At 44.8% G+C, this 24,768-nt stretch overlaps 2 protein-coding genes and 1 long non-coding RNA gene across 12 annotated transcripts in view; all 3 read right to left on the bottom strand.

Annotated features, from left to right (window-relative positions):
• Nucleotides 1-2,899, bottom strand: part of LOC121305284 (ubiquitin-associated protein 2-like) — a 37,436-nt gene extending 34,537 nt beyond the window's left edge. For all 10 annotated transcript variants that reach the window (XM_041236911.1, XM_041236975.1, XM_041237119.1 and 7 more), the window contains exon 1: nt 2,811-2,899. The gene's annotated coding sequence lies outside the window, so the exon portion shown is untranslated. The remainder of the gene's footprint in view (nt 1-2,810) is intronic.
• A 2,112-nt stretch (nt 2,900-5,011) lies between these two features.
• On the bottom strand, nt 5,012-13,746 carry LOC121305237. Its single transcript, XR_005948059.1, has 2 exons — nt 11,219-13,746; nt 5,012-11,170 (listed from the first exon to the last, which is right to left on the bottom strand). It is a non-coding gene; the product is annotated as an uncharacterized LOC121305237 (long non-coding RNA).
• Nucleotides 13,747-13,767: 21 nt separating this feature from the next.
• On the bottom strand, nt 13,768-23,276 carry LOC121305142 (DDB1- and CUL4-associated factor 12-like). The gene is made up of 9 exons (XM_041236717.1): nt 22,913-23,276; nt 19,675-19,941; nt 17,868-18,080; nt 16,871-16,931; nt 16,147-16,340; nt 15,713-15,778; nt 15,300-15,462; nt 14,636-14,814; nt 13,768-14,439 (listed from the first exon to the last, which is right to left on the bottom strand). The coding sequence occupies exons 1-9, from the start codon at nt 22,967-22,969 to the stop codon at nt 14,281-14,283; spliced, it is 1,359 nt and encodes a 452-aa protein (XP_041092651.1). The 5' UTR covers nt 22,970-23,276; the 3' UTR covers nt 13,768-14,280.
• Between the last annotated feature and the right edge of the window lie 1,492 nt (nt 23,277-24,768).

Genomic DNA, 24,768 nt, shown 5'->3' with positions numbered 1-24,768 from the left:
AAGAAACAGCATTACTGCACATCTTACACACACAAAACAGCAGTGGAAAGTACTGCCACTGTACACCTCTACTGTACATGAAGCACAAGAAACAGCATTACTGCACGTCTTACACACACAAAACAGCAGTGGAAAGTACTGCACTGTACACCTCTACTGTACATGAAGCACAAGAAACAGCATTACTTGTCTTACACACAAAACAGCAGTGGAAAGTACTGCACTGTACACCTCTACTGTACATGAAGCACAAGAAACAGCATTACTGCACGTCTTACACACAAAACAGCAGTGGAAAGTACTGCCACTGTACACCTCTACTGTACATGAAGCACAAGAAACAGCATTACTGCACGTCTTACACACACAAAACAGCAGTGGAAAGTACTGCACTGTACACCTCTACTGTACATGAAGCACAAGAAACAGCATTACTGCACGTCTTACACACAAAACAGCAGTGGAAAGTACTGCACTGTACACCTCTACTGTACATGAAGCACAAGAAACAGCATTACTGCACGTCTTACACACACAAAACAGCAGTGGAAAGTACTGCACTGTACACCTCTACTGTACATGAAGCACAAGAAACAGCATTACTGCACGTCTTACACACACAAAACAGCAGTGGAAAGTACTGCACTGTACACCTCTACTGTACATGAAGCACAAGAAACAGCATTACTGCACGTCTTACACACACAAAACAGCAGTGGAAAGTACTGCACTGTACACCTCTACTGTATATGAAGCACAAGAAACAGCATTACTGCACGTCTTACACACACAAAACAGCAGTGGAAAGTACTGCCACTGTACACCTCTACTGTACATGAAGCACAAGAAACAGCATTACTGCACGTCTTACACACAAAACAGCAGTGGAAAGTACATGCCACTGTACACCTCTACTGTACATGAAGCACAAGAAACAGCATTACTGCACGTCTTACACACAAAACAGCAGTGGAAAGTACTGCACTGTACACCTCTACTGTACATGAAGCACAAGAAACAGCATTACTGCACGTCTTACACACAAAACAGCAGTGGAAAGTACTGCCACTGTACACCTCTACTGTACATGAAGCACAAGAAACAGCATTACTGCACGTCTTACACACACAAAACAGCAGTGGAAAGTACTGCACTGTACACCTCTACTGTACATGAAGCACAAGAAACAGCATTACTGCACGTCTTACACACACAAAACAGCATCAAAGCTTAACTGCATCACACCAACAAATTTACATGACTCTCCCAACCACAGGATACACTTCGTTAACTGGCCACTTATTACGTATTTGCAGTACTGGAATTTCAATTTAGCAATTATTCCATTAAAATATTCAGTTCAAATAAATGAATCCCTAAGCAGACTCTTTGTTTAACCCAGCAACCAGCCTTGTGTGTACGTTCTTAAGTCACAGTGTACAGTACTTGCTTATCATATCAACAGCATAACAAATCACTGCAACACAGCATTATGCTGCCGTGTTACAAAAACAATGGCATCGCGGCCTGAAACAAACAGAACCAACCCCGTTTCAGGGCTATTTACTTAAACCACCCCCCAGAACATTCACGGTACATTCGTCCTACCTACACAGCAGCCTTCAGTGGGCTACACAAGAACCCCATGTTGGGCTGTGTAAACAGACATTATTCTAATGAAATCACATTGTTCTGATACGTGCAAGAACACACAAAACACTTTCTGTATTAGCACTGACACTCCCACCTTAAGAGTTAGCTGCCGGTGTGTAGTGACGATACTGCCTGGTTTATGTGAAGAGGAAAGAAAATGCCCTCAACCCAAGCATGTCCGTTCTGGGTAGTGTTCCCCTCCCTGCAACTGAAACCCTGGGTTTATGTTAACCTTTTCCCCCAGTGTGCTCACTGGGATTCGCACCGGTTTCCATGCAATGCTTCGGTTCATTCCTCAGCGAGACACGCTGCTTTTATTTTGGTTTTGTTGGAATTAGAAAGAGAAAATGGCCTCTGAGAGCCCACACCAGCCCCCTGGCATGTTTTTATTGTTAAACTGTTTACAGTCGCTCTGCAGGTAGTCGTACTGTACGAGAAGTCCCAATCACCCATACCAAAAAAACAAACCTGTCACTGACTACACAAGTTCTAATAGAGCAAAATAACAGAGAACCTGTGCAAGCATGATCCGCAACCAAAAACTCAAGCCCTCCAATAAAGGCCATCAGACAGACTGCACACTGTTTTGAGACCCAAGCGAAAACACTGTTCGACTTCATAATATAGCAAATGTATATTTAGCATCCTCCAAATCACTGCGCTTTCGGCTAATGATATATATATATATATACTGATTTCTGATATAATATATATATATATATATATATATATGCGATGCATGCATTCTTCAGAACCCCCTCGTTTCAAAACGCGAAAACAAAACAATGTACCTATATGTGACTGACTGATACCCAAAAGCAACGCTTTAAGCTACACTTACTTTATTAATTTATCTACCAATAACATTTGCAGGCGCCTCTTGCATTAGCGACTATGTCGCATATTTAAACACAATGTAGACATTTTCAGCTAAAACGGGGCAAGCCGTACAATATATTATAAAAAGAAAAATGGCCACACACGGGCGCCAGCCTCGGCTACAGTATAGATTATAAACACACCACCACCTCCACAAGCCCGAGTCTCTACCCCCCAGACACAGCCGCTAAGCGACTCAAACCCGTGCATTTCCACATTTCTGTCTCGATTTATATAGAATATTTCAGCTGGTTTGCGTTTCGCAAGGTCTGGTTTACCTGCTAACGTGCTTCACAAAGCCAGCAGACACCGTCACGTGACTCCTCCGCCGCCGAGACGAGACACATTCTCACACGGCGTGCGCGCCCCCGACCCCTCCTCCGCCGCCGAGACACATTCTCACACGGCGTGCGCGCCCCCGACCCCTCCTCCGCCGCCGAGACGAGACACATTCTCACACGGCGTGCGCGCCCCCGACTCCTCCTCCGCCGCCGAGACACATTCTCACACGGCGTGCGCGCCCCCGACATTCTCACACCCGTGCGCGCCCCGCCGCCGAGACGAGACACATTCTCACACGGCGTGCGCGCCCCCGACCCCTCCTCCGCCGCCGAGACACATTCTCACACGGCGTGCGCGCCCCCGACCCCTCCTCCGCCGCCGAGACACATTCTCACACGGCGTGCGCGCCCCCGACCCCTCCTCCGCCGCCGCCGAGACACATTCTCACACGGCGTGCGCGCCCCCGACTCCTCCTCCGCCGCCGAGACACATTCTCACACGGCGTGCGCGCCCCCGACTCCTCCTCCGCCGCCGCCGAGACACATTCTCACACGGCGTGCGCGCCCCCGACTCCTCCTCCGCCGCCGCCGAGACACATTCTCACACGGCGTGCGCGCCCCCGACTCCTCCTCCGCCGCCGCCGAGACACATTCTCACACGGCGTGCGCGCCCCCGACTCCTCCTCCGCCGCCGCCGAGACACATTCTCACACGGCGTGCGCGCAGCCAAGAGAGTCGCTGTGCGCGCCACTGACTCATCACCGACGGGCGCGCTCCAGCCACTTCCACCATAATTCAAGCAAAACCTCCCATTCACAAACCTGAAGTTGTCATTTGTCACTTGTTGTTACTTACAATAATGTAGATGCTATTGGAATTGGTGGGTTTAGCATATACTGCTGACAGTATGTCAAAGGCAGGCAACTTGAACTGAAGAGCAGCTTGTGAACTCCTAGTCAAAGATCCTTAGCCTTGCAATCATTGTGAGTGGTTCTCGGTCCTGTGACTCCCACATTGAGCTTGTGTCACATGTCTTGCTGTCTGTCTGCACACCTGGCTTTAAACTTGCTTTGAGCTCATCTGAGAATCTGCCAGCACTGAACATACTTCCTCATTCTATTGCACTGTGACACAAACACAACTGCGCACAAACATAATATTAAGAATTATTCAAAAGATCCGGGTGGCTGTATAAAAACAAAATCAAATATGTTCTATGTCAAGCTGTTTGTTATAGTCCCAGAGGTGCACATCGTTTGAAGACAGGCTACCTTGTAATTTTAATTTGGAGCATTTACATTTTCTCTTTACCTATATTGGGAACCAAACAACATGAAGTGAGAGGATTATTGAATTGTGTACACCCCCATTCTCTATTTATTCTACCTTTAATTGTGTTAAGCCAATAATAATAATAATAAAATAATAATAACAACAACTAAGGGACAATCTGCTGTATTGTATTAAGAATATGTAACAGAATCCACACTCCTAAACTTGGGTTGAAACCCAGGATTGTTAAACCCTACCCCAGGCCACACCAGTGCCTGAGAAAGCTGCTTTCCAGTCAGCTGCAGCAGCCACGACCAGGGGGTGTGGAGGGCTGCTCCGACAGACAGCACAGTGACTCAGCTCCAGCTGTCCCTCTTAGCGTCGCCTTCATTTGATGCCTCCCATCGGCTCCTCTGACAGTCCTTTAGAAAGAACTGAAGGGAAGGCAAGTAATTGGCCAGCATGCCGTTAGTAAATTATGGTAGTATGGATTCCTTAACCAACGCAAACAGCTGGCCTCTGCAGCTCGAAACAAGCACAGCACCACCTGCTGTTAAGATTTAGAACATCCTCTGCATTAGCAGCTCAGAGTTGTCATTTAAACTGCAGTTTTCCATTCCGTTTATATAATCACTCAAAGTGGTTATAATGCTCCATTTCTGAAGTGTTATAACACTTTTAGTATTTATACATACAGCACAGTGGATCATGGTACAACACAGTGGAGCAGGGTACAGTATAGGGGATCATGTTACAGCACAGTGGAGCACAGCACACCACAGAGGGAATCATGGTACAGCACAGTGGAGCAGGGTACAGCACACTAGTGGACCATAATGTCTTTAAAATGTAATACATGTCCATGCAACACACACACACAAACCGACATACTTCAAATTTGAAAAACGTATCCTCCACGCACTGACTAGCCAAATATACTTTATTCAGAATACAGAAACGAAGGTGCACATCGGGAACGTTATAGAGCTCTTTTTACAGTACACATAAAAAACATCACTTAAAAAAAATAAAATAACATTCAATCACAAACTACCCATGTTACTGCACACAAGGAATGTTGAAAAGGAATGCTCGGGGTTGTGGAGTTCTGCTTTCCCTGACACTGTCCAATAGTCTAGGCAGCTGTGAGGAGAACCAGCATGGATGAAGGCTGACAGAGCCTGCAAGGCATGTTATTAATGAGCTTTCTGTTTACTGCACCCCTCAGAACAGTTTACCACAGGAATTGTGCACTTTGTGCACCAGGGCTCTGCTATGCAGTTGCTGTAGGTTATAAAGGTTTACACTGTTTTTTGTAGTTTTTTTTTTTTTATATGCTTTACCATACCTATTCTTTAATGTGCTTTCACTATGGGACATTTTTATAAGGGCCATCTCTCACCCAGTAACAATGCTTTAATGAAAATTCAGGACTGCTCTAATCAAGGTGAATGAAAGTGTGGGGCTACAATTGCACAAGCTATGGGAGGAATGAAACCACAAATGCCTCATATTTCAACATATCAATGGTGTCACAGTAGGATGACCCACAAGCGAGCTGGTCCCAGTAATACTGGTTCTGAACCCATTGGGATGTCTTTGCTGGTGTTGCTGTGGTCTCCTTATGGTTCAGCTGGGTTCACTTACAGTACAACTCTGGTATTGGGTCTGCAGCTGAAGATGGGTTTGACAGTGTTGTTTACAGGGATGCTTTTCAGTAATGGAGAGTAGAAATCTGAAAAGTGACAGCAAACTTGACACAAGCACGCACCATGACTTTGTAGCTACAGTGATCCTTTCAGCTTTATTACAAAGAAGGTAAAAACTTTTAAAATGTTAGAGATCCGTTTTCCTCCCAAACTGTTCAGAGAAACTCTTTCTCCCGCTCTCATCTCCTTGCGTGTATCTTGTAGGGTGGGTTGTGTGCAACGGAATTTTAGTTTTGCAGAAAGATCCTTGGTTTTCTTGCAGCTCCAGTTCATTGAGGATGCTGTTCAAAAGGGAGAAAAGTGCCAGGCTGTGTCTTAATGTGCCCCCTGCCCTGCGTGAAGGGGGCTATTGGGGGCGGGGGGGGGGGTTGTATTGGGATGATCAGCATGTGCTTCCAGTGAACACTTCTCAGCCTTGAGAGGGATGGGTAGAGCAGTGACCAGAGGGCAGGGTTTGAAAAAGACAGGACCCTCTTCTACACAACAGACACAGCAGCCCTGCAGTGTGCACTGCGAGCCTCGATTACGAATGCTGTAGGTCTGAAGCATTGTTGTGGGTTGAGACCACCCAACAATGCTGTACTTGTACTGATTGCGTTGGCAACACTCAAGACAATAACGTTCCCATCCACCGTGCCAGACTGGCATGTTAGCGGCTAACTTTAGGCATTTCTATGGCCACCACAATCCCCAGATTTCACTATAAAATTTAGCAAGTTTGGGATGAATTTGAATGACGCTCAGCCTGTTTCTACACTTGCGGGAAATATTAATGAGCAAGTGGATTAACGTCAAGGTTCAAGGTTCTGATCGGGGCAAACATGGGCCCGACCCAGTCGTAGGTTCATGTCCTAATAAAGTGGCCAGGCAGTAGAGTGTCTTCAGTGCGACAAAGTACAGTGAAACCTGAATAGAATGGTCACCAATTGGGTCTGGAAACTGGAGTCTTCGAGTTGTCTGTTACAGAAAAAAATCCTTTCTGGGGTTTCTAAAGCTGGTAAGAACAGAGGGGCCCCTTAGTTCTGGTGACTGTCAAGACAGGTTTCACTGTAAAAAAATAATAAAAAAAGCACAACGCACATTAGTTGCAGGCATCTGAGCTGTTATGAGGTGGGTGAAGACAGGTTCCAATGTGAATGCGTACTACTGGGTAGAGTTTGGGATGAAAGACGCTTGGTTTTGCATACATAACCTGTGATGTCAGTGCTGAGCTGGAGGTCCACTGTGCCAGTCTTAGTGTATTCTGTGAGGACGGTATCCACACGCACACATTGCTGTTAGTCCTGTCGAGTTTTACATACATGTCTGGTACCAGATACGAAAAGGCACAGAAGAGCGGTATTAGCAGGGATTCGCTCGTTTTGAACAAAACCAAACAGGAGTGCTATAACCCTGAGACTGCAATTTTGACAAGAATGAACAAAAGGTTTGTTTTTTTTCCCCCCAAAGGACAGGCCTAAAGACAATGCAGTTTTCCCTTCGTGGGGGTGGCGTTCACACTCAGAAGATAGCCAAGGCAAGTTAAGAAACTTGCACTCTTCAATGGCTGTAATGGGACAGCTTTGGAAGCAATGTGAGCTATAGTAACTTAATTCAAAGCAGAGGCAACATGGCAACATTCCCTAGAAGTTTTGGTCTCATTGCGGTTTCTTTATCAGCAACTTTCTACAGTATATTCCATCATCCAAACTATTAAAGACCCAGTGGTGCTGAATTCACACATACTAAAAAGAAACTTCACAAATTCAACGAATCAGCATTTCTAAACAGCATATCCAGCAGAGGACAAGGCGACAAACTAACTTTGTACGTACAAATCTAAAGACACTATCAACACAAATCAGTCCCTCCCAGGCACATGGTCACATTCCCCTTGTGAAACACTCAAATGTACTCAATGCATGGATTATGGTTGATTACTACATGTCCAGTAATCTATTAGGAAGTAAGAGAGCATAGAATACGTTAAAATCCTAAGTGTTTGAATGCCGCTATAACAGGGCGAAGGCTGGGTGTGAACCAACGACCCCAAACACTGCAAGAGAGCCGGGCTCACCTGCATGTGCACCAACGACCCCAAACACTGCAAGAGAGCATCTTAACCACAATGCAAGAGAGCCAGACTCACCTGCATGTGAACCAACGACCCCAAACACTGCAAGAGAGCCGGGCTCACCTGCATGTGAACCAACGACCCCAAACACTGCAAGAGAGCATCTTAACCACAATGCAAAAGACCCAGGCTGACCTGCATGTGAACCAACGACTCCAAACACTGCAAGAGAGCCGGGCTCACCTGCATGTGAACCAACGACCCCAAACACTGCAAGAGAGCATCTTAACCACAATGCAAGAGAGCCAGACTCACCTGCATGTGAACCAACGACCCCAAACACTGCAAGAGAGCCGGGCTCACCTGCATGTGAACCAACGACCCCAAACACTGCAAGAGAGCATCTTAACCACAATGCAAGAGACCCAGGCTGACCTGCATGTGAACCAACGACCCCAAACACTGCAAGAGAGCCGGGCTCACCTGCATGTGGACCAACGACCCCAAACACTGCAAGAGAGCATCTTAACCACAATGCAAGAGAGCCAGGCTGACCTGCATGTGAACCAATGACCCCAAACACTGCAAGAGAGCCAGGCTCATCTGCACATGTAGTTACAGAGCTTTTAACCTCATCTTCATCTCACTGACGGGACAGAATCCGGAACGGCAGCGTCACTGCCACTTCGCTAAAGAAAACAATGCTGAATAACATGAACCAGACAACGTATTTCAATAAGATACAGATCCACCCCAAAGAACAACACATTACAAAAACCTGGACACTCAAGACTCCTGTGGTGAGATCTACAAGGACAGCAGGTTTAATATCTTATCAAAGTTTCTATTAGCACAGCAAAATGCACACGGTTATCACCACCACATCAATGGGAATAATTGTAACAAGCCCACTCGACCTTGCACCTGCTCACTAGAGCACTGATCAGCAACGAACAATGAACATTTAGCAGGCAGCACAAGCCCACCTTGGTGTAGAGCAGTGGTACGCAGCTCTGTTCCTCAAGATCTAATCCAGTCCCGGGTTTTACTCCAAGCGGGTGGTAATGTAGTTCACTGAAGCTGCTATGAGGCATTTCACACATTTACGACCTGGCTGGAATAAAGACCAGGACTGGAATCCATCTCGAGGGCCAGTGTTGAGTAGCACTAATGTAAAGGCTGGTGTAATTGACACTTTGGATGCTGTTGTGATTACATTAAGCTCCCACAGTGCACTTAAGAAGCCACACTCTGTCACACTGCTTGCAATCTGCAAGGTTGTACTGCTTGATTACAGCTTACATCGTAAAGTTGAAAACTTGTTAAGGAACATCAGACTGCCATGTGTACTTAACATTTAAAAACAATATATAGTATGTATACATACTGTACAGTCAATTTCCTAAAGACAGTAAAAGAATTCTAACCAGGGGTTTCCAGTCTTTTTCTTTAGCATTAGCAATGTCACGGGTCCCTCATGTGTTTTATGCTGTATATTGCTTTATAATTGTATATTGCTTTATATTTGTATATTGCTTGCTTTGTATTCTAGAATTCAGGCTGCATGACTGTAACAATTCCAGCTGGTTTCACAGATTGCAGTTTGCCCAAACCCTGGACTACCTTCACTAAAGGAAAGACGAGGCAGTCCCAGCTTACAGCTAAATCAGGGTCTAACCCTAACCATGGACTATCTTTACTAAAGGAAAGACGAGGCAGTCCCAGCTTACAGCTAAATCAGGGTCTATGACACCAGCACTTTCAATCCCCATTGACTTCACTAACAGAAAGTCCAAGTCAGTGGCAGTTTAATTCAATAGACTGGAGCCGTGCTGAGATAACAAGTGTATGCCATTAGGGTTATCACACTGTGTCCTAATTGTGTATACTGTAGTATATTCTGACATGTAGTTCCCATAGGCATGGGGCAATCAGTTCCTCTGGCGTGTAATACAAGTCAACATGTGGCGTGTTGGGTGTCTCGGACAGTGACGGCGATGTCAAGTGTCAGTGTCAAGTTGAGAGTTCTGGCTGCTCAATCTGTGTGAAATGACTTCCCTATACACAATGCATTACATTACTGGAAAAAACACAAACGAAGATCACTCTCAGGAACTGTGGTTAAACAGAAAAGGCATTGCTGGGATGGGTTATAGAATTGTGCCCTGGATGACATCTGTACACAGGATAAGATGGACTGGAACTGACACATATTCATTCATATATAAGCAACCTGGATTTATCAGAAATAGGTGAACTCTGAAAGCTTCTTAAAGCTGCAGCGAGTATCCTTCTTAAAAGATAGTCGTGTAAAACCACCCGTGAGTCGAGCGTCGGCACCATTACATCTCTCTGCTTGGATTGTATTTTCAGAACTATTTCTATATTCTTGAGTACCTGCAGATTACTGGTACTCATTTAAACAGGAGTCTTACTCGTGGAAGAATAGCAGTTCACAATAAGTTTTTTTTTTTTTTATAAACAGCTCTCATTTTGCAATCTATCTTGTATTCGTTAGAATTCAAGGACAGAAATTCCAGGTGCCACACTGTTCCAAGTTACGCCATACCACTGACAAAATATACATTCCTTACCGGAAGTGACAGGGAAATGCCCACGCCTGCTGCGTACAAATAATGTTAACTAATAGCGGCAATAAATAAATAAATAAATCAATCAATCAGTTAATCACCTCCCTGGTAAACGTCCCACAAGATCCTGATTCCAGCATAAGGGAAGTAATATTCCTACGCAAAACAAAGCGCCAAAAAGAAAAGACGACACAGAATACATATTCCTGCACTTCAATGGCATATAAACAGGACACTCCTTCCACTTTCCTGGGATACTGTAGGTATTCCACTCAGGGGAATATAAGTCCTTCCACTTCGGTAATTCAGGACAGCAGAATTATCAACGAGTCCTGAAGGGGTGAAATAACCAAAGCGCTCCCGCTCCCCTATTTTACAGAACTACATTGCCTCAGGTCAAGATCTGCTTCTGTATAGCAACACAGCATCATTTGAAACAGCGCCATTCACCCGGTCACTGTCACTGAAATAAAAAATGCACTGTCACATTGACCACAGATAAGTTACTGAGCGCTGGAACTCTTCACACCTGTGGTATAAAGGCACTTTCACCCTCAACGCCAGGACAGTCCACAAGGATCAATCTTTCTTATAAGCCATTTCTTTGTTGTTAGAGTTGCTACAGGAGGCATCATGTTTCAAGTCACATTTCACCTCCATCATCTTGATGAAATGGGTCCTCACCTGACTTCACTCATTCACCTCCATCATCTTGATGAAATGGGTCCTCACCTGACTTCACTCATTCACCTCCATCATCTTGATGAAATGGGTCCTCACCTGACTTCCCTAGGGCGATACCATGTGCTCCACAGCACCCACCTCCTGGTTTTACAAGCATTGTTTAATAATGATTACAGAGGAATGGGGGTTAAATGGATCCAGTCCAGTAATTTAGGGTACCAGTGGAACAAAGACCAGGAGGCCCTGAATTGTGCAAGCCTACCATGCAAATTATTATCTCGTATACTCATTCCAACTTCCAGGACTAGTGAGCAAGCTCTGAACACAGCAACGAAACACAAACAACTTGGCACTACAACACAGCAGTTTGAAAATGCTGCTTGGCTGTGGCTATAAAAGACAGTAAATCCACCGCTTCTGCAAGACTCGAGGCCAGCGCACATCGGATACGTGCATTTATCCAAATAAATTTAACCAAACATATACATTTCTTACTGTAGCTAATCTTGCACAGCAAGGGTCTGCTTTAATAAAGCTCAGAAACGCGAAGGTTATTTTTCCTGCGCTCTTCAATTCTAGTTGTCTGTCACACACACAGTATGTAACCCAGGCTAGAGCTTTGGAAACCAGGTTCCTTTAGCTATGCTGGCTGTACTGCTGTGCTCTTGCCATCACTTACTAACGAAGACACTTCAGCTCAGGGCTGTCCAATCACGATCCTGGAAGGCCATGCCACTCCAGGTTTAACAGGTACAATGAGATCATGAACTAGTTCAGGGTCTGGATGGAGGTTTAATGCAGTGGTTTAACAACTCAGGTCATGGAGGGCTCCTGGTTTTTGTTCTAATCATACCCTAAATTAGTTAACTGGACCAATTATGCTTCTAATAAAGGTCCGATAAAGTACTTTAGGGTGCAGTTGGAATAAAACCTGCAGGGTCACCGGCCCTCCAGGACCGAGTTGTGCACCACTGGTTTAATGGGTTCAAGTAAACAATTCAGAACAGGGTTGGAACAAAGACCAGGACTGGAAGGCACAGCTTTGGCCAGCCCTGCATTGGCTGATCCAACCTACATTATATGCCTATGGCAAGTTAAAAAACTGAAGAGCAGCTCCTGAACTCAGTCAAAGCACTTTAACACAGAGTTCAAAAAGATACTTCAACGAGTAAGCAGCTCCTAATGTCATTTGAGTTGCTTATTTCCTTCCCTACTTGTCGTGATTGAAGGCATTCTGAGTGCTTCTGGGTTCTGTTACGTCATCATCATCATCATCATCTAAAGCAGCCTTTGCCAGTCCCACCCACTCTGTATATACTGTTAGGCAGCGCTGGCAGGGTTGAAAGGTCATACTGTCACATGATTTGAATGGAACTGTTTAGCTCCCATCATTTAGGATTCTCCAATTGAAAGTAAATTCAATGCCAGGTAAAGGCAGATTGAGAAAAAATGTAAAGCAACTGAAATGGAGCAACATAGCCAAGAACCACTGAGAAAGGCTGTAAAAAAGCAATGAAAGAGACTTTTGAAGCGACTTCCTTAATTTGTGCTCGATTCACTGCTCTCATAAAAGCAGGGAAGAAAAAAGCACTCCCAGTGCATAGCAGTGTGAGCGTAATAAGACCGCTATGCAATGGGAGTCTTACTTCCAACCCTTTCATATACAGAATTTACCCCAGCCACACAACAAGACTCTTAAGTAGCTAAAGTAAACAAACAAAGGACATGAACTGTTAGCCACGTCCTGACACACACTGGTGAAGTAAAGTGGCTTCAAATGTCCACTGAATCACTTTGTTACAATTCCCTTAATAGTGCTTGGAATCACTGCGAGCGGTTCTGGGTTCAGTTATCATCAACTCTGCCGGCCACACCACCTTCACATTTATAGAGACTAAGTGGAGTAGACAAAGCAGAAAAGTCGCAGTCGTGTGATCTGAATGGAATGGAGGAAAGTGGCTGAGTGCCAGGATTTTCTAGCTCAAAAGTAAAAGCAGATATAGGGAGAAAAAAAGATACAAAGTCAGTACTGAGTCAACAGAGCCTAGAATCAAACCAAATGACCAAACAATTAAAATGACACCTGAAGGTACGATTTAAATAAGTAGCAAACCAGGTCTCTCACCTACTGGTCCTCAAACACACTCTTTACAACAGGGCCCTCATGAACCAGGCCTGCGTTACTTACACAACACATAAGAGCGAGCCCAAGTATCCACCACGAACCACAAACAGCTACATTCTCAAAGCGAGGTACTCCAATTCAGCATGAGCACACAGTAACGCTGCCAAACCACACATAAAACAACTTACACTTTTAACGTAACAATTTGGAAGTAGTCAAGTTGTTTCTTGTTTGTTTCAGAATTGTAAGGGTGTTTTTTTTTCCCCCACCCCTTTCAGATAAAAAGTGCGCCAATGACAATGTGGAGCACATAGCTTTGAGAATGAAGCCCCAAAACTCTTTGCAGAAAACAGTCCTCTAAAGCACAGAACCCGTCTTCTTGCAAACAGAGGCATTGAGAAACTTAGTTTTCGTTACTTGCTTTTTTTACAATACAATGTCTTTAGGCTTGTACTTTGTAAAATGAGCATATAAAAGTGGTGATCACCAGACAAACACGATTTAGTTTATTGTTCATATATATATATATATATATATATATATATATATATATATATATATATATATATATATATATGCAAAGTTAACGTATTAATTTATGATATATGCACTTTTTTCTAGTACTAACACACTCACATGGTACCATAAAACAGACATCCCTCCCCTTCCGACTTTCACAGAAAATCACAGAAGAGGTCAAGCAATAAATTAAAGTCCTACCTCATAATGAAGTAGAGGACAGACACCACTTACAGATCTAAAACAAAACCAAAAAAAGAATCCAGAAGCACTGAAAAAGATCAAGGGAATGAGGGCTTGAGACGATCACAAAAGCAGGAGCAAAAACTAAAACCAAATGAGAAGAAACATAACCCAGTGAAAATAAAAACACATGTATTTCAAATAAAATCATACCACAAAATAATGTCTAATTGAAAATAACAATAATATAATATATATTACAAAATGGGAGGTGGGGCCCTGGGGAGAGAATACATTTTGGAGGAAGTGGTGTGGGGAGGAGGGGCTGCTGCTAGCTCCAGAGGCCAGCATAGTTTCCATGGAGACCAGAGGGGAGGGGACCGCCCGCCACGAACAGCTTGGTCCCGGAGGAGTCGTAGCAGTGCGTGTACACGGCGTTGGGGAAGTAGTGGATGTCCGAGAAGTAACTCCGCCACGTCTCGTCATGGTTCTGGGGAGGAGAGACCAGGAGGTGAGGAGCTCAGATCACACGCACACACAGACAGAGATGCAGAGGCACACACACACACGACACAAACTGAATGTGCAGGTGCTCAAATTCTTAATACAACTATACCCTTCTCTCTATATAAACTTCAGGACCTGTGTGAGTGCACAGAGGGGTGCAGTTGGTGCTGTGGACTCACCAGCCAGCCCTTGCCCGTGGTCAGATTAAGGATCCCTTCTCCCAGCCTGCCCTTGTGCCCGCAGCTCGCCCCGATGGGGTCCTCCAGGAAGCGCTGGGCACGGATATCATAGAAGAGCAGTGAACCGTGGCCCGTGCCCACCGTGATGATGTGCTCGTAGAAACTGACCGAGCGAATACCTGAGGAGATAAACACAAGCAGCGCTCAGCCAATACTCACAACATATGGCTATTTACATGAGCAAACAGCTTTTAAAACACCTGAAAAAACACCAACACCTGTAAAACACTACAAGGATTTTTATTGGAACTGTTTCGTCTGAGAGAATGTTTTTAAAAACATTTCATTAAAACTGTTTTGTGAACAGGGACTGGTTCAGGTATGGAAATAGACTCCCATTGCATAGCAGTGAGATCCATTCCTGGTTTTACTCTTGTGCTTAATAAGACACACCTGAGCTTGTTACCTACAAACTACGGCAATCAAGTTCATAGTAAAACCTGGAATGGGTGAAACGGCAATGCAATAGGAGTCTTATTGCCACCCTTACATTTCAGAAATTGTGTCGGCTCAACTAAATGATTCAAATATTATTGGTTTCTTGTCTTCAGCTGAGTTTGGCAGTGGTTTGTGAAACACAACCTGCTTCTCTGCCTGCACTCACCGCTGCCCCTCTCCCGAGAGCTGACAGACTTGACGTTGTGGGGGGGCTGCCTGGGGTCCAGGAAGGAGACGTGGGCCTGCGAGCCCACTGCGTACACCGACCACTCCTGTCCGTACGCCAGACACACGTTCTCCTTGCAGTACGGCAGCTTGGTGGACAGCAGCTGCAACACAGAGGAGCAGAGGACTGAAATGACATCCAGATCAGTTACTGTCTTTGTGCCCTGAATTTATTAGGCTTCCATGTCAAAGAAAGCTGCCTGCATGCCTTCCTTTCACCCTCTGTGTTAAATGACTGAGGAAACCCAAGACTACCTGAAACTGTCCCCAACCCTTCAACGCTGGTAGTCTCAACTAAGAAATCACTACTTGTACAAGACAGCGGCAAGCAGAATCTTCATGGAAGAACCTTACCTTGCATAAACTGTGCTCTGCTTTCCACAAGTGGAAGTATCCATCAAGGGACACGGCTCCCAGCTCCTAAGAAGAAAAACAAAGCAGCTATTCAGAAGCCGAGGACTCCCTTGGCAAGCCGTTTGTAAACAGTTATGTGCCACAAGTACTGCACTGTCCTCATTATCCGCTTTCCAGCAGAACGGCAGGACAGGGTCGCAATGCTACTCTGGCAATGAAAACTGGGTCAGTATTTATTGATCTGCTACACACTGTAGTGCTGTATTTCAATCAGTACACAAGATACTTTTTTTTAAACACTACTGTCTGTCCGATTCAGCATTCAATATATGATATTGGCTATGAGGACTTATGGGATGCCCCGTATTTCAGACAGCAGCAATGACGGGCTGGCTGGTTCCCCCTGTGCAGCGCTTGCTATGCTGAGCTCTGACCTTGTTGTTGTTGTTGAAAGCCAGCGCTCTCACTTTGCAGTTGTAGGGGTTGGTGTACTCCTTGGGGATGTCTTTGAGGGCGCGGTGGGTGATGTGGGAGTAGGTGGGCACCCCAGCGGAATTGTGCCCGTCCCCAGTCTTACACAGCACATCCTCCGTCACCTCCCACAGACCCATGGAGCCGTCTCGAGAGCCTGGCACACACACGGGCAGGGGGAGTTCATTTACACAGAGCTAACAAAACAATTCCACTTCATCTTGCCTAATACATATTGCCATCAGTCGGCAGCTCTGACATCTCTTTATAAAAAATGCATGCATTATGATATAATGATATAGATACTTTTAAAAAGTGCCTGCTGTTTACTACTTTTACAAAATCTTGAAACTCCCAGAACCTTCACATACATGGCACACCTTCCCAGCAACCCATGGCTGGCTTCCCTAGGACTCATGTGCTTTTGAAGCCTGTAGAGCCAAACAGTGGAAACGAGGCATAACACTAGAACCACAAAGAAAATGGGCTTTCACAAATAAACCTTGTTGCTTGACATGGGAATAAACTAAAGTCAAATGACAGCATAATTCATTTCTACCCTCATAGGAGCCAATAAATGATGCACCATCAAAAATAGAACACTACGGGCCTGTGACAGAATAGAGAGAGGCTCCACATGGGTGTGAGAGAGAGCCTGTGTGTGTGTGTGTGCTCTATACCACTTACCAGACACCGCCATGTTGTCACTGATCCATGCTATTGAGAAGATCCAGTCTTTGTGTCCGTCCTAAAAAGGAAATTAGGAAAAAGTTAACCCAACAGCATTCTGTGTACAAATTCAAGGCATTCGCTGTGGCTTTGATATGTTGCCAGTTCCCAAACGCAGGGACGGGAGTGGACTTCTCAGGTTGGAATATTCTAGACCACCACAAATGAATAATCAATTATTGTTTCATTTTGAGTTAAATATTTATTTATTTATATTTTTTAGACAGATTAGGATCTTTCAGCCAATCAGAACACACGTTTTGCCTTCTGTATTCCACACATATCCCAGAGAAACCCCATTCATAACATCACCCGTGCCACTTTCAGTCTTTACTGTGCTGTAATCTCCACATCAGCATGATGATGGCTGAATAACCAACAAGCCCCTGAAGGCCAGCGCGTGGAAAATAAAGCATGTTTTCACCCAAAATAAAAAACAGCAGGTTTTGGGGAATTACTTTCATTATTATCAAGCTCTGCATGCTTTTTATTTTTTATAAGACTGAGTAGCTTACAAAAAATAGATGGTGAGTAAGTAGATCACAACGTCTCTATCAATTGTAAGCAGTGCATGCAATTTGAACCAAACAGTCTGCTATCTGCAATATTAGTCTCTTTTCAGAAAAGAACACCAGTATAGCTCTGCCAGTCCACATGCGTAGCAAACTGCTAATCAATTCTCAATCCATGTTTTCCAACAAAGACAAATGAAACTGTACAGTTAACTGCAACGTGATGTAACTTCCACCTGATACAATGACATTTCAGATGGCTGTATCATATCAGGGATGGAAGGAAGACTCTCATTGCATAGCAGCTTGATCAACTCCTGGTTTTACTGTAAGTTAAAATGACACACTTGAGCCTGGAATGGGTGAAACTGCTATGCAGTAGAAGTCCTATTTCCACCCCAGTTACACAGCTCTACAGCACACAGCATGTTGCATGAACTCACATCCCCCACGCAGACGGGATCCAGGGTGGGTAGTCTGTACACGGCCAGGCTGTTGGGGTTGTCTCCACCAGTGGCCAGCAGCGTGCGCGAAGGGTTCAGCTCGATGGCGTGGATCCCACAGCCCTGCTGGTCCAGCAGAGCACAGGCAGGCTCCTGGTCCTTCAGCATGGGGATCTTGGTGATCTGCCCTGTCAGCACATCTGCCACAAACAGCTGCAGCAGCAGCAGCACGCGGGGGGGGCGGGGAGAGGGAGACAGGCATGAGGCTCAGGGCTCAGCATCAGGGCGTCCCTGGCTAAAGGACCCACATCGTAATTCATGCAATATAGGGCATATCACTGCTCTGTAAAACAGTTTTGATCACTCTTCCTTGCAAGCATTTTAAACCAAGGCACCCTACTGGGCTAAACACCAGTTTCTGTATAAATTCCCCTGTACAGCCAGCTTTCTAATCAGCAATTCCAAACCTCTCCATCATGACAATCAGCCTGAATGTCTCTCAATAGATCTAATCTATAGCTGATTACTTAGTAGCTCCTGTATCTTACAGCAGAAGTGTCTTCGTGTGAGCACCTTGGGAGAGCAAAAGCAATGCAGCACTGAGCTGTTCTGTCACCCATAACACAAAACAAGACTGGGAGAGACAGGGTCAGCTGTACAGATGAACTACATTTTAAATGTTTTATTAAAAGCCACAGTACACAGTTAATGCCATTATCCATGTCTGCAGAAATCTCTGTTTGTTGTCTACTTTGAACGAGACAACACTTAAATAACTGGAATTGACCGGACTTCTAATAATGATCTGAACAGTGGCACATTTAAAACACCACTGCGCATTGCTCAAAACCCCAAACCCCACTCCAGCACCAGCCTCTTCCCACTGGATCTGTACTGTGTGCACTGATGATAATAAACCAGTTAATAAATGAACACGGGGGGAGCGAGTGCTGGAACAATGGCGTGCCGGTGACTGTACAGACACACAGTCACATGATGTGCTTCGAGTACTTCGAGTGTAGCCTGTGCACCTGGAAACAAAGACTCACTTCCTGTGCAGCAGGTTTTAGGATCCCACCTCACAAAACAGACATGAAAAATCAGTTCTTAACGAATGTAGTCTTTCTCAGTGATATTTTCACATTTGAAAGCACTCCTGATGCCTCACTATAACTCTCAAACATATATAATCTCTAAGTACAGGAGGTACACCACAGTGTAAGCATTATAACCTGACCACTGGTGACACCATGCCCCTAGTGGAGGGAACACATACCACATGTGTTCTCAGCTGTATTTCTTTCTGATGTTATTTCCATTAGTGTTGCAGGGGGCAAGCTACTGGTTAAACTAAAAAACCCAGCAGAATAATAATCATGGTCCTTGTGATGCTAATAGTTAGAATGCTGTCTCTTACTATAGAAGAGATGGCAGAGTGTGCAGGCATGAGGTTCTGGCTGCTGTCATGTCACTTACCCATCACAGATTAACACATTAGAAATCACAATAAAATGTGCTATGTTCTATGCACAGGCTGCAAATTCTCAGAAATCGTTATCGCCGACTGATTGATTTCTCTCATGTGATTTATAATGAGTGAAAAATGTTATTTAAAGCCTTGGCTATTAACAGATGATCTATAATTAACTGCACCAAACAGCTATACAGTGGAAGTTGCATCTCCCTTATACTTGGATCACTTGAGGTACTGAGCTGCTATTGACACCTTTAACAGTAAACACTGTGTTTGCACTCACTCACTCACACACACACACACACTGTGGTTTTCTGATGCTGCCCAGTTTACCGTGTTGCATTTGGTGCCGCACACGACCTGTCTGTGGTTGAGCCACTGGGATGCGAAGACCTTGTTGAGGGTGCCGAGCGTGAACTCCCTCTCGCGGAGGATGCCTGGCAGTCGCTGGGCGGCGCAGCCCCGCAGGCTCTGCTGGAGGTGGTGCTCGTGCTCCTGCCGCTGCTGCTGCTGGAACTCCCGGCCCTTCAGAAAACACACCACAGACTTCTTCAGGGCTGGCAGACGCTTCCGCTTGCACACCGACTGACCCCAGCCCAGCTGCAGGGAAAGAGCCACACTTACACCCCGAAAAAAACACCTGCTGGCTAGTAACACATGCAAGAGCACAATCATCTGAGCGTGTATCGAGGATGGAATGAAGACTCCCATCACACAGATCCATTCCTGCTTTTATTAGGTGTTTAATAAGACACACCTGAGCTTCTTACCTATACACTGGTACTAATCAAGCTTGTACTAAAACCTGGAATGGATATAATTTGCAGTGCCCTTACATCAATTAAGCAAAATAACATGCTCACAAGAATTTAAACTGTTTTAGGGAAATGTTTTCTGAAAGATCAAATCACAGTTTTCACAAAACCAAGTGTCAACTCATGTTGTAAACGTTTTGCGAAATGTGTACAGTGGTTTAGTTTTCTGGAAACAGCATTATTCAGATTGAACAGCTCGGATCCACGGGACCAGCGGTGTTAGAAAAGAAATAAACACCTTACCTGGCAGCAGACACATTCAGGAGAATGAATGGCATCTTCATCATGTGTCTGTAGAGAAGATCATTCTGGATACACTACTGTGTGACACTCCACGCTTACAAACATTTCTATCAGGGATGGAAATAATTCCGGGTTTTGCCAGGAGTTTAATGGGACACACCTGAGCTTGTTACCTATACACTGGGGTTACTCAAGCTCGTAATAAAACTGCTATGCAACAGGAGTCTGATTTCCATCCCTGTAAATATTGATGTGGTTCATTGATTCTGCTGATCTTTATAAAGTGTAAAAACAACCACCTTGAGTCAGAGACACAAGTGCTTAAGCCAATGAGAAAGCTACTATGACTCTTGGAATCTGAAGGAACCTTTCATAGAGCACAAACAAACTAAAAAGTCAAGCAAACCATACGTGCTTTTTAAACATGTTGAATAATAAAATAAACGTTAACAGAGGCTTACTCAGCTGGCTTTTGAAGGTAGATATGTATTGAAAGTGCAGTGATGTCACCATATGATGTGTATCACGATAGGCAGGTCGCGTTGTGGTATGTATCACGATACATGTGACAGTCCTGATGGGATTCTTGTATATCGCATAGCTTTTGGTCTTCATCACAATACATACCTCTTTACAATATCTTATGTCAAGTATCGCGATTCATCTACAAACAATGAATCGTTGCACTCAAGTAAAATACCAGTGTAGTTTCTCTTGCTGTTAAAAATGCGCATTAGGAGAAAGAAAAGGGAACGTTAGATTTCGAGCAGCTTTTCCCCCCTCCGCACTGCACAGCAGTTCTTTCATTTTCTGTCTCTCTTAAGATTGACCTATTCATCCTTTTCACTGGGCATCAGACCAAACGGAACGCAAGAAGAACGGTGGCAATGCATTCCAGGAAAACAAATTCACTCAGCGACACATACAAGTGAGAGGATACTGTCTGCAAAGTAACACAGCCGTTCTTCATACTGCAGCGTCCTCGGCAGCGAACAAGGGAAAGCCATTAACATCTATTTGGGGGGTTATGCATTACAGATTACTAAAGACATCTTCACATTACGTCAGTTTTCATATTTCAATTCACAAGCTTTCAAGACCTCAAAGGTCTCTTCAAGTGAAAGTAGGAAAGAGGGATTGATGACACATACACGCAGCCTATTCAAATAATGTAGAAATGAAGTAGGTCAATTCTTCTGATTAGGTCCTATCAGGCTCCTCTTGTCAAGCAGTCATAGCAGGCTGGGTGAAGCCACCGCTGGCATTTGCACTCTCTCAGCGGTTATAGCGAGGGATGGAAGGGTACGCGGATGTGACGGTACGACACTTACGGATTAACTTCTTGTTTGTCGAATAATAAGATCAAACAATCGTTTATCGACTGACCGAGGATGAATATCAGAACATTTTCGTGAGACTGCGATTTCCAATCATTGTTATTCTAATATGTTGTTGTACTGCGCATCCCTACTGATGCCCAGGCGATCACAATGAAAGGTTGCAACGTACTAGGGTGTGTGTGTTTTTTTTTTTTTTTTAAATGCACGCAGATCTGATCTCTCTGTTATAAAATATGGTTATAAGTAACAAAAGCAGCACCTAGCCACCTGCTGTCAACACCCCGGATCTGTGCCACCTGTTTACAGATCGTTCTTCTCCGTGGTTTATGTGCTATTCCAGGCTGTACTAACCATATGTCGGGTGCGTGGCGTTAACACGATGGAAACTGTTTTGTCATTTTAAACATCAATCTGTTTGACCTTGCACGCGTTTATTACTCCTCGCCAACTGTCATTGTACATCAGATTCCATTGTGCAACAAAAAACAATGACAACGAAACCGACATTCATACCAAAACAGGAGCTGATTTGTAACTTGCTAACACTGCTTTAATTAAACTAGTGTTGCTAATGACTACGTGTCGCCAGCGGCAGTGTTCCACGCGAGACGCTCCTCCAGCTGCGTGTTTCTGTCGTGGATTCCAGGATTGCCCACTGCACTGAAAATGAAGGCGCTGGCACCGGCCCCGTTCACAGGTTGTTGAAACCATGCCCACTCCGGGCACCAACTCCGCGGCCTTTCGAAAAGTACAGGCCGCAGGCCGCGGGCCACAGCACAAATCAGACCCGAAATCTGTTTCGCGTTTTCTGTTTTGACTGTTGCTTCGGGCTTCTCGGCACGGCAGATCGACCAGTGTTATTATATAGCATTTAAGATTTAATCATTTACAAGGCCCTGGCCTAATCGGCGATCGCAATTCGGAGGCGCAATATCTAAACACGGGTGTTACTTTAGCGAGACTCCCTGTGCAATAACAATGCACCGATTACCCGAGACCCTTCGGACTGTGCAATCTGTTTGGAAACACGTCGGCGTTTTCCGTGCTTGTTTTCCAGAGGCAGCCACAGCAGCTCGTAGGTAGAGACACGCATACACAGCTCTGTTCATGAGTCCCGAGTCCTGCGGCTTGTTGAATTTGCTGAAATCAGATAAGGATCCACATGCAGCCTACCTGTCCCGCCTGCTGCGCCGCTCCCTTCCTTTTCCTGCTAACTGTTTTCCTCGCCATAGTCCGAAACACAGAGGTCCCGAACCCACATGGATGATAGGACGGGCTTAGCAACTGGATAATGTATCATATAACGGGGATTCTCTGATTATCGGGGGTTAGTGACGACGGGGCTGCTATTGCAACGTTTAAAAAATATAAAGATCCCCCGATTCTCCTAAAGCTGTACAGTTTGTTAATCCAGGCGAGTCCTCCAGCATCGATTGCATAGTGCCGGAGACCTGAGCCCGCCCTCCTCCGTCTCTGCTCGGCTTGTCTTGTCTTACGACCCTTTGGCAGCACCGGCAACAACACGCGCAGCCGCAGTGCAATCAAACAGCCTCAGCCCCGCCGCCGCCGTGAGCGCCCCGGCAACCAGCCCGCAGTGACGTCACTGCAAGACACAATCGAAAACGCAATAAGGAATATCCGTGACGTCACTCTTCAAGTTTGACAGCGCTGTTGTTATAATGACACGTGCTGTGTACGTGACTGACCTTCCTTTTTTCTGCTTCCTATTTTCTTATTAAAGGCAGTGAAGCACAAGGCAAACTTGGAAAACGGTTGTAGGGCCCACAATTATTTGTTGAGTGTTACCAGTTGTGCACAATCTTTCACCATACAGGTCTCAGAGGTGCAGTTTTCAAAGAACCACATGTAATACTAGCAGCCTCAATGACATGCCATTTAAACACACCACGGCTGGCACTACACTAGAGTGAAGAGCCGTGTTTCCTGTCTTGTTGTTTGTCGTGTTTCCTTCAAACCTGTACATCTGACAGCTGCATGGTGAATGGAAGTATACCACAGGTAAGGATTATAAAGTTATTTAAACAGCAGCAGCGTTAACCCCTGACATTCCTTCAGGGACACTGCTTTCATAGACCACGATTAGCACTTACCTAAGGCAACACGTGTAATCTCATCCTGGACAATTCTCCCTGCCTTCATGTGACCCCTGCATGGTCCTTTAGGCTGGCCTTGTTGTGTATCCCATGGGGCCCCGGTTTGTTCCTGCTCTGGGGTGTGCTACTGTGCTGGTAAGGACTGAGATGAGCTATACAATAAAATAGCCAAGTTAGAGTAACAATCTATACAAATATATGATAACTACATGTGCTAGGGACCAAATTTAAGAAAAAAAGTCTAATAGGGTTTCTAACTTTATCATTAAAAAAACACAGGCAGATTCTTAGGAGACTGAGTGTTGTGCTAGGTGTGTCTGAGTGCGTTTCACTGCTGTGGAAGTTAAACAATGAGAGAGATGGCATGTGAGGACTGGGCTGTGATATTGCAACTGAGTGAGTCATGGAGCAACCCTCCAGTGAAATTCCAATGGAAAGGGGCTTTCACCAAACAAGGCATAGGAAATAGGATTACACAATAATATCAAACTGCAGTGTGATCAGTTAAATAACACACAGGGCAGTGACAATGAAAAGCCAGTTTACAACCTTGCTACACCAGTAACAATGCCAGCACCCCAGATGAGAGGATAATAATCTTTCAATCTGTTTTTAACACACTCAATGCAGCAGTTAATTGCCATTGATTGGGGCTCAATTGTAAATGTGAGGGAGGACAGCTTTTCTTGTTTTGAAGCCAACACGTTATTCAACAGATTTACTGAATACCTATTTTTAACACATTGTTATGATTGTGGTTATTAAAGTTTTGCACCTGTCATCTACCAATCCATATTAATTTTTAAACACATTTTACTGACCTCTATTTTCTTTTTTCAATCCCAGCGATGGTCAGACAGTCATTATATATTTAATTGCTGAGTCCCATGTTTGTTTAAATGAATCAATTTACAA

The sequence above is a fragment of the Polyodon spathula genome, chromosome 1, assembly GCF_017654505.1.
Source record: "Polyodon spathula isolate WHYD16114869_AA chromosome 1, ASM1765450v1, whole genome shotgun sequence".
NCBI classification, from domain to species: domain Eukaryota; kingdom Metazoa; phylum Chordata; class Actinopteri; order Acipenseriformes; family Polyodontidae; genus Polyodon; species Polyodon spathula.
This window is presented reverse-complemented; position numbering and strand designations above follow the sequence as displayed.